A 13,795-nucleotide genomic window follows, 5' to 3' on the forward strand; every position below is an offset into this window, starting at 1 on the left:
TAACCATTGAATCATTCTATTTCAAGCATAAAGGTTACACTTCCATTCTAGTAAAGTGACTTTAATCACCAACAACTCTTGCATTGAGCTCCCAACTTGTTTCTTCTGTCCCAAAAGCAATTGGAATTCAGCAAACAGGCCTCCAAGATCAAATCAAACTTTGCAAGCATGCTTAAAGCTTTGTACCTCACCATTGAAACCATAACTTTCACATAACTTCACAAATAAGCAACATGGTACAAGATCACATGTGAGCTTCAAATCTCTGAGATTTTTCCCTCCACAAACCCTAAATCTTGCCTATAAATAAAGGGCATTGCTCATTGCATCCCTTAAACCAGAAATCTCCAAGTCCATAGTCACTTGAAATTCTCCATTTTCTTGTTCTTTTCACTTTTATAGTAAATTCTTGTTCTGAAAGTTCTGGGTGTCAACCAATAGTATAGACAACTTCTAAACATCATTTATATGGTGTCTATACCTTCCTTAGCCTTTCAAATGTCCCCAAGTGAAATTTCACTTTTCAACCTCCATTAAAGACCTTTTTAAGATCATAACTTGTCATTTTTCAAACCAAACACTCTCAAACAAAACCAATTGTTCTAATAGCTTCTATTTACAATATTAAAGCTATTCAAAACCCCTAAACACTTGCCAAATACCTATAACGAGAAATCACCCTTCAAATTTTCATTTTAAAGAACCATTGAACCAAAGTTTGGAAAACAAGTTTTACTCGTTCGTTTTGAGGCCTTTTAAGTTTGATAGTTTCTAAACATCATATAGAAACTATCTAAACTTCTGTTTTGCATCCGGAACATCATTTCCATAGCACGCTAACCATAACTTCTTCTCCTCCAAGTGGAAATTGAATTTTGTTTTGCAGATACAATCAAGAAGTTTTGAGCATCCTAAAAGCTTCCCTGAGGTTCATAGAAGCTAATTGAACCCTTGAAGCATTCCCAGGTCCATTGAATTACTCCACCTGAAGCTGTTTTCATAGGCACTGAGCTTAAACTCGGGCATACTCATTCAGGTACTATTCTGAACAAAGTTTGTTATCAATCCACTCTAAAGCATGTGAGGATTAAAAGCCCTAAGGTTTTAGGGCTTGATTGGTTGTTTTAAAAATTTAATTTTGAAAATAATTTTTAGGGTTCTTGCTATTTTTTCAAAAATTCTCATTCATATCTGATTATTAATGTTAGTTAGTGATATGGTTGAATTCGTGTGTTAAATCTGATCATGTTAGACCCTTATTTTGTTCAAAATGATTAAGTTTTTGAGGAAATGGGAAAATCACCGTTGTTGTGTTGGTGATGGTCGTGAGGAAGAAGATCTTCTGAGTTTTTAAAATTTGAAAAATGGTGCACAAGTTTAAAATATAATGAATTGTGTGTATTGCTTTGTGACTACATCGTACACAACTCACTTGGTTCTCCTCTTAACTCTAAAACGCGCGCCCTTGACCTCTGTTGCGTGGGTTCAAACCCACCTTTTGCACTTTTGTGAATTTATTTTGCATTTTCTCATTTAGAACCAAGTTTCACATATAATCAATTTGATTCCCCTTACTTTCAACACACGCGCGCTAGCCTGATGGTGTTTGTTTTGTGTGGTGACCTAGGGTGCGTGGGTTCAAGCCTTGGTTCCCACATTCCTTATTTTTTTTATCACTTGTTTTATCAAGCTTTTTATTTATCTTTGAAAAATCACCAAAAATAGGTAAGTTAACCTTTTTAATCCCTTTTTTTTGTGTGATTTATTTACTTTGTGTATTTTAATACCATGTTAAAAAATCCCAACAGTATTTATTTTATCATCATTTGAAAATTAATCAAAAACATGTTCTTTATGTTTAAAAAAATCAACTAAAGATTGTTTTATTTTGATTGTTTCTTTTATAGAACTTTGTGAATGTTTGTTAATATTTGTTTAGGGTTAGGTTAGAGTGTCTTTCACTTATCTATGTACCCTTAGACCATTTCTCTTAAAGAAATTGATATTTAACAATTAAAATTAATTAGGTTTAGGTGTATGTTTCAAAACCCTAATTTGAAAACCTTAGGTTTAAAACCCTAACAAAAAAATTTGCAACATGTTGATCTTTGTTTATCCATGTTTATTTGTGCTTTGTACATACTAGTTGATTTTAATCCATGTGTTTGTACTTAAATGTTAAAACTTGTCTTGTACATATACTTGTTGATTTTATATCCATGTGATTTGTACTTGTTATTATTTTTGTTTATCTAACCCAATGTTTAATCATCACATTAATCATTCATACATGATTTGAATCCAAGGGCTTAGATACATCCATCTCTTGCTTGTTAACACTCACTTGTTTGTTCTTGTACATACATGATATTTATTGTTAATTGTTTAAGCTTGATGTTTTATCCAAAGGATGGGAATGATATTGACTAAATTGTCAAGGTACTTAAATTCTTTTCCAATCTCTGTTACTTTTGTGTTAAGTATTTTAAAGCTTTTCACTTGTTTATGGTTTAGTATTGTTAAAGCTTAGCCTAAACCCTTTTGTTTTGAAACCTTGGTATTAAGAATAGAATTATTCCCGGTGAAACTATTCTTGATCCATTGATCTTGTTTTTAAACCTTGGTGTTAAGAGATGAATTATTCCCGGTGAAACTTCTCTTAACCCATTGACCTTGTATTTTAAAGCTTGGTCCTTCTTTGATTTGTTTTAAAACTTGTTAAGTATTTTAAAGCTTAACCTTTTAAAAATTATTAGGTATTTTAAAGCCTAATTCCTTTTCCAAAATTGTTAAGTATTTTAAAGCCTAATCTTCTTTTAAACTTGTTAAGTATTTTAAAGCTTAACCCTCTTTTAAAACTTGTGAGTATTTTAAAGCTCACACCCAAAAATATTTTGGCCACTTTGGCCCCCTTTTTCCTTTAAAAAAAAAAAGAGGAACTACAGAAGCTCTGACTTCCCTATTTCACTTAAGGGGTATGTAGGCCTAAGATACGATATCTTATCGAGCCCACTTTCAAAAACTTCTCTTCCCATCCCCACCCTCTATTTCAAACAAGTTTTTCACATAGGATTTTCAAAAAAGGTTATTTATAAACAAAAGACTATAACACAAAAACAAAGATGTTCCCATGGAGTACCATGGATATGAGGGGTGCTTAAAACCTTCCCCTTGTATAACAAACCCTCCGTAGCCAGAACTCTGATAAGTTTATTAGTTTTGATTTTAAAAACTTTTGTGGGTTTTATTCGCTCTTTCACCCATTCCTTTTTGGAAACAATAAAGCGCGGTGGCGACTCCGTTTTAAATAAGCTAAGTCTTCCCATGAATCTAGTCTCATCAAATTCACCGCTACAAAGCTCAACCTGAGCTGGAAGTTTCTGACAACAAAGTGTGTCAGGTGATTACTACTAAGCAAGTGAAGAGCTGGCCCCTCAAAGGGAAATTAACTTCTAGCAAGCTAAGCATCAAGTATGCCATGCTTCACAAGATAGGAGCTTCTAACTAGGTGCCTACTAATCACAAGTCCTCTGTTTCTACTGTCCTTGGAAAGTTCCTGTATGTTGTGGGAACAAAGGCTAAGTTTGATTATGGAACTTACATTTTTGACCAAACAATGAAACATGCAGGAAGTTTCAGTGTTAAGGGTCCAATTTCCTTTCCTTCCCTTATTTGTGGAATAATCTTGAACCAGTATTCCAGCATTCTCAATGAGAATGACTCAGCCTGCAAGAGAGAAAGCCCATTGGCATTCCACTATAAATTGTTTCAAGGAACACATGTCCCAGACATTGTTATGACTTCTACAGAGACATCCAAAAGTAGCTCATCTTCTAGTAAAGCTGAAGTCATTGCTATGCTCATGGAGACTTGCAAAGAACTGGATACTAGGAAGGTGACTATAGAGAAGATGATCAGCACACTGGAGATGGATGAAAATGATGATTTTACTGGTGCTGCAGAGACAGAAGGTCAAGAGGATAAAGATGAACAGGAAAATGGAAGTGAGTTTGAAGAAGAGGTGGAAGAAGAGGCCAGTCCAGCTGATGGTACAGATGACGAAGGTGATGAAGACAACTCTGATGACTCTGAATCTGAAGACTAGAGCTGCTGTTAGTGGTGATTTTTTTTGGATTTTAATGATTTTTGTATCTTTTGATAATGGCTTGTAATTGTTTGAATATCAAGGTCACTTTGGCAACATTTCTGGCAAAAATGGGGAGTAGTGTATGGTGTCACCCCAGAACAAGTGATGTGTGTTTCAACTAGTATTCCCAATGAAGTAGTTGAATTAAGTGTCTTTTTGCTAATGGTAGTGTAGCTCTATGTGTGGTACCAGTAGCAGTATGCTTGTGTGGTAGTGTAACATTATGTTTTATGTAGCTGGTTATGTAGGTATGTATGTTGTCTGGTAGTAGTAGTATAATGCTAGCTATGCTTGATGATTTTTTGTAGATGTATTAGCTATGCCATGCTTGTGTGATTGTGTGCTGTGTGTTTTTCTGTTGCAAAGAATCTCTGATATGGTGATAGAGTGTTTTAGCCAAAAAATTTCCCAAGGGGGGAGTTTGTAGATGTTTTCATATTGGCTACATTTCGTGGTAAAACATTCCTGTGTGTTATGATGTCTTGACTAATGTCATGACATGCTATGTGTAGTGTTATGCAGATTTGTATGATTAAGAAAATACAGGAGTTAGTTGGATGTCATACTCGATGTCATGACATCAGTAATTGACAACAGTGGCTGTTATGTTTTGGCTGTTATGTTTTGCTATTATGTTCCCTTATTTATCTCAGGATACAATTTAGGAAACTATAAACTTAGTGTTGTATGGTTTACGCTAAAAGATCTCGTCTACATCATATGAGTTAACACCCTGATGATGTGGAAATTAGGTTAACTTGGTTAACCCTAATTTATGTTTGGAAGGCCCAAGGCCCAAGTGCTGCCTATAAGAAGATTATTAATCCTACATTCAAGCTTGATTGAAGCTTTTAAGCAAGATCAAGATTTGTTTGAAGTGTTTCTTCACTCTGTTGTTATTTTCATCTGTTTGTTATCACTGCTGTGATTGAGGGGGAATGAGTAGTAACTCAGGTCTAGCACTAGATTGAAATTGCATTGGGTAGGTCTTTAATGAGGAGGGTAAACTGGTAGTTTAACTCTGAATTAATACTGCTTATAATGGATTTCCTCCCTGGCTTGGTAGCCCCCAGAGTATGTGTTATTGTACACCGAATTAGGTAAACAATTCCCTGTGTTCTTTACTGTTTTTATTTACTTACTGCTAAAAGTAATTATCTGCTCAGTAGTGGATGTCATAACATCTGATACGACATCGATTACCTGTTACTAGATTTCATCTGGGAAGAGCTTCAAGCTTCAAAACATGGTTCACACATCTCAAATTCCTTCACATGCTTCCATCATCAATGTCTAAAGAAAAATATACTTCAATTCAATATCAACAATTCTCATATTCATCTGGACAATAAAATTAGGGTTTTGACCTAATTCTTCTAGACAATTGACTTTTAATAAGGAAATCGCTCCAAAACTCAAACCATGATTCAAAGACCTCTAATACTTCAATATAATCCATTCACTTTCTTCATTTGAAGAGGAGGGCTTGATTCATCACAAAAATCCAAGATTGCACTTCAATTGGAAAAAGTCAACTATACCAAGATTGGCTTTGACTTTTGAGAAATTTGGTCAGCCATGAACTTTTAAAGATCAATATCATCAATATATGATTATTGAAGTCGCTTGGCCAAAGAAAATCAAGAAAATCAATAAGTCAACAAAAGTCAAAATTAGGGTTTTTCAAGGGCATTTTGGGAACTGAAAATTTTGCCTACACACTCAAAAATCTCCCAACATGAAAGTTGTAGATCTTGAAAAAACAAACAACTCTTCAAGGGGGGACTTTTGGCAAAAATTCAATCATTTAAGAGTTGTGGAATCAAGAAGCCAAAGTCATCAAGACTTAGAAAATTTTCTAAGTGGAAAAACCTAGTTTTTCTTCCAACTTTCAGGGCCAATTTTCACAAAATTCCCAAATGATTTTGAAGAAACACCAAACTAATTAATTGAAGTATATACCAAGGGCTTTACAAGTTATGCTCAACCATCTCCAATTTCATTTTGAGCAAAAAGTTATGCATGTTCGAAGTTGGGCATTTGAAGTTGTTTAAGCCATGACAAAATTTTTACCTATTGCTAATTTTGTGCAAATGCCTCTACCAATTGATGCTACATGCCACATAATACATCAGTTGAGATGCCATGTATTCATTTTCATCATTGCATAAATATTGAAGCATATTCCCAAAAACAAAGACATGTGATTATGTAATGATTACATTTGGGAATTTATGGCAAATAAGTGAATCACCAAAGGAATCTCTTCCCAACACATTGGAACACATCTCTGCATCAGATTTGTCCCCCAAGATCAAGCAAAACCGAGGGCTAGGGAGTGGTATCAAAAAATCCATCATTGCACTTGGATATTCACATTTCTTCACTACTAAGTTTCAAATGTTATGACCTCATCCAAGCTTATTTCACTTGAAGGATAGAAAAACACTTAGAAAGGGGGGGGGGGGGGTTTGGATAAGTGTGACTTTAAAAACTTGTAAGATAAAAGTAATGAACACAATTATTTTTATCCTGGTCATTGTTAACGAAACTACTCCAGTCCACCCCCTTAGAGTGATTTACCTCAACTGAGGATTTAATCCACTAATCCAACTGATTACAATGGTTATCCACTTAGAAAACTTCTAAGTCTTCTAGAGTATACAGATCACAACTTGATCACTCTAGGAATCACCATTTAGAAAACTTCTAAGTCTTCTAGAGTCTACTGATCACAACTTGATCACTCTAGGAACCTTTAACAATGTAAAATAATGTTTACAAGAGTATAGTTTTACTTCTTAAAAAGCTATAATCACAACAGAGATATTTCTCTTAAGTTCTAAGCTTAACATTCACTAAATATTACAAGAGTTTGTAAGGTTGAAGATGAAGTTCGTGGGCTTTGATTTTGACAGCGTTTTGGTATATTGCGCAAGTGTTCTCTTTGTTGCTTCTGATAAGAACTTCTATATATAGGCGTTTGAGAGAAGATGGCCGTTGGGTTGCATTTAATGCTCTGCGTGAATAGTACAACGCTGCATTTAATGTTTCACACTTTTGTCAACTACCTCGAGCCATGCTTTTGCTGCTTTTACTGACTTTGCCTTGTGTAGCTTCTAACGTTCCTTTTGTCAGTCAGAGATTAGACTTAGTAGCCTGTCATCTTGTACTTGCTTCTGAACTCAAATTTGTAGATAACAACGTTTGAATATCAGAGTCAATCAGCTTGGTGCAAAGCATCTTCTTGTCTTCTGACTTTGAAGAGCTTGAGCGTGATACCATTCAGAACATCAGTGCTTCTGCTTCTAACTTCATGTTCTTCTGATGCTTCACAGTTCATGTTCTGATTCTGCTTGACCATCTTCTGATGTCTTGCCAGAGCATGTTCTGATGTAGCCATCTAGAACCTTCTGAGTCAGTGCTTATGAGCGCTGATTTGTGCATACTCTTTATATATTTCCTGAAATGGAAAATGCAAAGGATTCAAGTACCACATTGTCTTATACAAAATTCATATATAATGTTATCATCAAAACATAGAATATTGATCAGAACAAATCTTGTTCTAACAATATCCCCCTTTTCGATGATGACAAAAACATATATAATTGATATGAATTTGTAACCAGAATATCATATGACAAAAGGCAATTACACAGATATAGCATAAGCATATAATCAGAGTGTGTGAATATGTCTCCCCTAGAGATTAACAATCTCCCCCTGAAATTAATACTAGAAGAATTTTTAAATAAAAGACTTCCCTGAGTATTTTTCCATTTCAGTCGAGAGTTTCACGTAGCATAGAACTTCAGAACATTCAGAGCTTCTTCTTCTTGCTTCCATAGGACAACTTCAGAGCTTTGAATTTCTCTTTGTAATCAATTGAATCCGAGCATACTTGATTGTATCAGAACATTCTTGAATGTATCAGAGCATTCTTAAAAAAATGTATCATATCATTCTTCTTGCTTCTGATCTTGAGGCTTCACAGCACTAAGCTTGCTTTAATTTTCTAAGAACATGCTTTTTTATAGAATTGCTTTTCCTCATGTATTTGCTTCTCATGTTGAGCTTTTTCAGAATGTCTTCAATCCTCCAAAAACTATCAAAGACATAGAACTTGCAAATAAAGTTAGGAAATGTTGAGACTTAATCCCAGTAACTGATATAATAAATCAATTCAATTATCATGTTTCTCCCCCTTTTTGTCATAACATCAAAAAGCGTAAAAGATTCAGATGAAAAAGACACACAGAGTGAAGAAGATAAACTTTCATTGATTAATCAGAAGATACAAAAGATAGAAACAGATGCAAGTCAAGCAGATGCATAGAAACAAAGAAAACAAACTAAGACCAAAGACAGACTACGACGGGCCAAGCCTAGAAGCTAAGACGGCCAAAAGGTTCTTAATCTCAGTAGTGTCTTCCTTCTTATTCTTCATGGATGATCTGAACTCATCATGAGTATCCTCGTGCTTGTCTAGACGAGTAGCCAAATTAGCTTGATTCTGTTGAAGAGCCTTCATAGTGTTCAAGAGAACAGAGGCAGAAGGTCCAGCAGAAGAAGCATCAAAGCTATTGTCTATATCAGGAGGATTCTTAGCAGCTTCAACCATGAGAACATCTCCTTAATTTTCCTCAACAGAAATTTTCTCAGCAGGATGATTCTCAACATGATGATTCTCAACATCAGCTTCAAAGACAAAAACATCTTCAGAATAAACAGGAGCAGGGATTTCAGCATCTGCATTTTCAAGAGCCAGAAGTATCTCAGCAAGATTCTCTGGAGGTGTTGGAGCAACAAGATTCTCCCTAAGCCAGTTGAATAAGGACTGAAAGTCTCTAGTCAAAACGTTGTATTGAGGCTTCCACACAACCATAGCCAGAAGATGCACTTCTTCAAGCTCATCAACAGACTCCTTCTCTTCAAGAGATTTCCAGGTGGTGATGGGAAAGAAGTAGCTTTCTTCAAAGTCCCGAAGAAATCCAGAAGGACCAGGAGCATCAGCCAAACAAGCTTCTTGAAGCTTCAGAAGGTCAGATTGAATATATCTTCTGAAAGCTCTCCAGAGATTCCTGAAATTCTGGACTCAGACACGCGATGTCGAGAAGGATGTTACGACATTACTATCTGAATGCTTTTAAACAAATGAACAATAAGTAAACAGAATAACAACACAAGAAAGTTGTTAACCCAGTTCGGTGCAAACACACCTACATCTGGGGGCTACCAAGCCAGGGAGGAAGTCCACTATAAGTAATATCAATTTAAAGGTAATACAGATCAAGATTACTCCTTTCACTTAATATCTACCCAATGCAACTTCAATCTAAACAACTTAGATCAGAGATCCTACTCACTCCCCCTCAATCACAGCAGTGATGAAAAACAGTCAACGAATAACAAAAGAAGACACACTTCTAAGACACAACTTGATCTTGCTTAAAAGCTTTGATCAAGTACAATAGTACTCTTGCTTAAAAGCTTTGAGTACTTCTTACAACTCAAATCAAAACACCTAGACCAAGACAACCATCATGATGATTTTTTGGCTTACAAGAGAGCTAGAACGAAAACTTAAACAACGAACTCTTAAAGCTTCTCAACCAAAAACCCTCACGTCATCAGCAGCTCTTACGTAGAATATATAGCCTTCATAAAAATACAGCAGCTGGGCCTTGGATCCACAAATAGTTTTAACCCTAATAAAACTAATCTCCATAAATCAAGGAACTAAAATATTAACCATCAAAGACGTCCTTGAATCAGATCAGAATCCATCATTACCAAATAAAGCGCATAGGATCTTATCAGATCACATAACCATAAATAGAAATAGAAAAGAACGTAACAGCTGCGAATGTCATGACATCGGCCTTGACATCAGGTAAAGGCCTGCATAAGGAAAAACTTCACAACAGTAGAATGCATGTCATGACACCAGGTTTGACAAGATAGAACCACAATTAGTTTTACCAAAAATTACAGCCAATCAACAACATCTACAAACTCCCCCTTTGGCAAATTTTTGGCTAAAACACTAATAGATGTAACCAAACAGATATCAGAGCATACACAGCAGCCAACAACAGAAAAAAATTCTGTAAGCAACAACAGCATCTTGATTAATCACCAGAAAACCAGAAAATATCTACTTAATCAACTGTTACAGAAACCACTTGTCATTGTCAGGGAGAACCAGGTAACACCCAAAGTAAAGAAAACAACAAAAACAACCATGTCCAAGAAAAACCAAAAGACCACCAAAACAAAACAACAAAAACAACCACCACTATTACTCCCCCTTTTTAGCCACAAAAGGAGCCAAAACACAATCATAATCAGAGCTAATCATCAGACCCATCACTGTCTTCATCACTAGAGCCACCAGGATTGTCATCACTTGAGCCACCAGGATTGTCATCACTTGAGCTACTAGTCTCTTCAGCAGCATCACTACTCCCACTTTCAGCACCCTCAGCCTCAGTATCCTCAGCCTCTTCCTCAGCCACTTCCTCAGCACCTTTGTCTTCATCCATATTGTCACCATCATTTTCACCAGCAAGGTCATCATCTGTGGACTGCTCAAGACTCTGGATGAGCTTTTCAAGTTTCAGCTTCCTGTTGTCCAACTCTTGACAGGTCTCTTTCAGCTCAGCAATAAGAAGAGCTTTGTTCACAGACTTGCTGGGTTGTGATGTCCCAGCAGATGTCATGTCATCAGACCTCTGCAGCAGCTTGTAGTGAAAAGACAAAGCACTCTCCCTCTTACATACAGAATCTTTACTTTTTAGAATTCCAGGGTGTTGCTTGAGGATTATCCCACATATCAGAGATGGGAAAGCAATGGGAAGCTTGGTAGCAGAGGTACCAACATGCCTCATAGTTTGATCAAATATGTAAGTCCCATAGTCAAATTTTGTCTTGGTTCCCACAGCATATATGAATCTTCCTAGGCCAACAGCAATGGTAGAAGTGTGATTGGTAGGCACCCAGTTAGCAGCACCAATTTTGTGCAGCAATGCATACCTGACATTAAGAGAACTAGCAGACAGTTTGCTTTTTATGGGCCACTTCTTAACCTTACCACCAGTGATTACCTTGCACACCTCATTATCAGTCACTTCAAGCTCAGGTTGAGCCTCAGCATCTCTACCTAGATATAGGTTGATAACCGCAGGGGAAAAATCTATACACTTTCTTCTAACATACAACTTATGAAAATCATCAGTTCTTCCATCACCACAATCTTGAGACAAATTCACAATAAATTCCTTCACAAGCATTTCATAACACTTAGAGAAATGAGTAACAGTTTTAATCAAACCTGCAGACTTGATGAGCTTCATGACCTCTTGACATTCCAGAGCATCATTAGCTAATTCTCTTTCTAGAGCCAGCCTTCTTTGATACACAAACTTCCACTGGATAGCATTTGAAGCATAGTGCAAGTAAATGTTGTCCAAAGGAACATCACGAACCTTTGTGGAGGATTTTGTGACAGCAATCTTCTTCTTTGATGGGATGTCAGGGACATCACTTAAGACATCATCTTCAGGGGCAGAAACACTTCTTTCCTTCCTCTTCTTCACAGCAGTCTTGCTCCCAGTGGTTGAAGGTTCAGCAGGGACCTTCTTGATCTTCTTTATAGTGACCTTCTTTTGAGGAGTAACTTGAGGAGTAGCTTGAGGTTTGGAAAGATCTTGATCACAAACCTGTTTGCCCTTACGAGTCTTGACTCTATGAGAGATGCTAGAGATGAGCTCATCATCAGCAATGTCAATAGAATCATCCAGATCATCCAGATTCACCACATCATGCACAGTAGGGCCTTCATTAGGGGTTTCTTTAGAAGGAGCAACAGGAACCTCTTCAGCTTTCTCAGGTTCAAGAATCTCAGCATCTTTAGTACCAGATGTTTCAACATTGATAGCTTCAGATGTCTCAACATCTTTGTCACCAGGGGTCTTCTCATCATTGTTGCCAACAGATGTCTCAACATCACCCTGATCTTTGCTAGCATCATCTTGACCATCTTGATCATCTTTGCTGTTCTCAGAGGCAGGAATTTGGGCTAGAGGAACAGATATTCCATCAACCTGGTGCCCTTCATTCAAGATTCTTGTGACAATATCTGCAATCGCATTGTGAACATAAGCAGAGCCCTCTCTACCTTGAACAGAAAAAGTTTCTCGAACAGATCCACCAGTTGATTTTCTTGCATGCATCTTTCTTGGTGGATTACGAACAGGATCGGTAGCAGGAACAGAGTTCAATGGTACAACATTCAACACAACATCTTGATCACTCACCACATTGGGTGCCCTAGATCCTGATGCTGTTTCAGAGGAAGGAGAAGATTTCTTTGAGGGAGAACTCTGAGACATGGTGAGAGAAAATGGAAAGCTGGGTAAAGGTTTGTGAATGCAGAAAAACAAAGAGATAGCGTGAGTGTGGAGGATAGGTTTTGAGGGAATGGAAACCGTTTGGGCAGATTGTAAAAAGGGGGGAAAACACACTTTAATGTGTAATGATATCAAATATTTGGAGAGAGAAATAATGCTGGCCCCACCCCCAATTAATTGCTATAATCCTTCACAAAGACAAATGCCTAGTTTACTTCTTAGATTTTCAAATTGATTTGCATCCAAAGCTTTTGTGAAAATGTCAGCCAGTTGAAGATTTGTAGCAACATGTTCCAAGGCAATTATTTTATCCTCAACAAGATCTCTAATGTAATGGTGTCTAATATCAATATGCTTGGTCCTGCTGTGCTGAATGGGATTCTTTGAAATGTTAATGGCACTTAAGTTATCACAATATAATGTCATGACATCTTGTGTGACATTGTATTCTGTTAACATTTGTTTCATCCAAACAAGTTGAGAGCAACTACTTCCAGCTGCAATGTATTCCGCCTCTGCAGTGGATAAAGACACACAGTTTTGTTTCTTGCTGAACCATGAAATGAGATTATTCCCCAAGAAGAAACATCCTCCCGAAGTACTTTTTCTGTCATCAGCACTTCCAGCCCAATCTGCATCACAATATCCAGTGAGAATAGGTTCACACCCATGAGAGTAGAGCATCCCATACTCACAAGTTCCATTGACATATTTCAGGATCCTCCTGACTTGATTGATATGACTGATCTTTGGATCTGCTTGATACCTAGCACACACACCAACAGCAAAAGCAATATCAGGTCTACTGGCTGTGAGATACAGCAGACTTCCTATCATGCTTCTATATAAACTTTGATCTACACTGGTTCCCTTTTCATCTTTTGACAACTTTAAGTGAGTAGGAGCTGGTGTTCTTTTGTGAGTAGCATTTTCCATTCCAAACTTTTTAACAATGTTTTTAGCATACTTACTCTGAGAGAGAAAGATTGAATCTTCCATCTGTTTAACTTGCAGCCCAAGAAAATAAGTTAATTCTCCAACAAGGCTCATTTCAAATTCTGATTGCATCTGATCAACAAAATGTCTGGTCATCTTGTCTGACATCCCACCAAACACAATATCATCCACATAGATTTGAGCAATCAGGATCTTTCCTCCTTCATCTTTAACAAAAAGTGTTTTATCTATTCCTCCTTTTCTGTACCCATTACCAGTAAGAAATTCAGTTAGTCTC

The 13,795-nt window shown here is 36.7% G+C and overlaps 2 protein-coding genes across 2 annotated transcripts; one reads left to right on the forward strand and one right to left on the reverse strand.

The window, feature by feature from the left end:
- The first annotated feature begins 3,616 nt into the window (after window positions 1-3,616).
- Window positions 3,617-4,105, forward strand: LOC131597317 (uncharacterized). The gene has a single exon (XM_058870021.1). It carries the CDS (start codon window positions 3,617-3,619, stop codon window positions 4,103-4,105), a length of 489 nt encoding a protein of 162 aa, XP_058726004.1.
- Window positions 4,106-10,503: 6,398 nt separating this feature from the next.
- Window positions 10,504-12,543, reverse strand: LOC131597318 (uncharacterized). The gene is made up of 2 exons (XM_058870022.1): window positions 11,692-12,543; window positions 10,504-11,430 (listed from the first exon to the last, which is right to left on the reverse strand). The coding sequence occupies exons 1-2, from the start codon at window positions 12,541-12,543 to the stop codon at window positions 10,504-10,506; spliced, it is 1,779 nt and encodes a 592-aa protein (XP_058726005.1).
- Window positions 12,544-13,795: the final 1,252 nt, after the last annotated feature.

The sequence above is a fragment of the Vicia villosa genome, linkage group LG4 (genome assembly GCF_029867415.1).
Source record: "Vicia villosa cultivar HV-30 ecotype Madison, WI linkage group LG4, Vvil1.0, whole genome shotgun sequence".
Classification (NCBI taxonomy): Eukaryota; Viridiplantae; Streptophyta; class Magnoliopsida; order Fabales; family Fabaceae; genus Vicia; species Vicia villosa.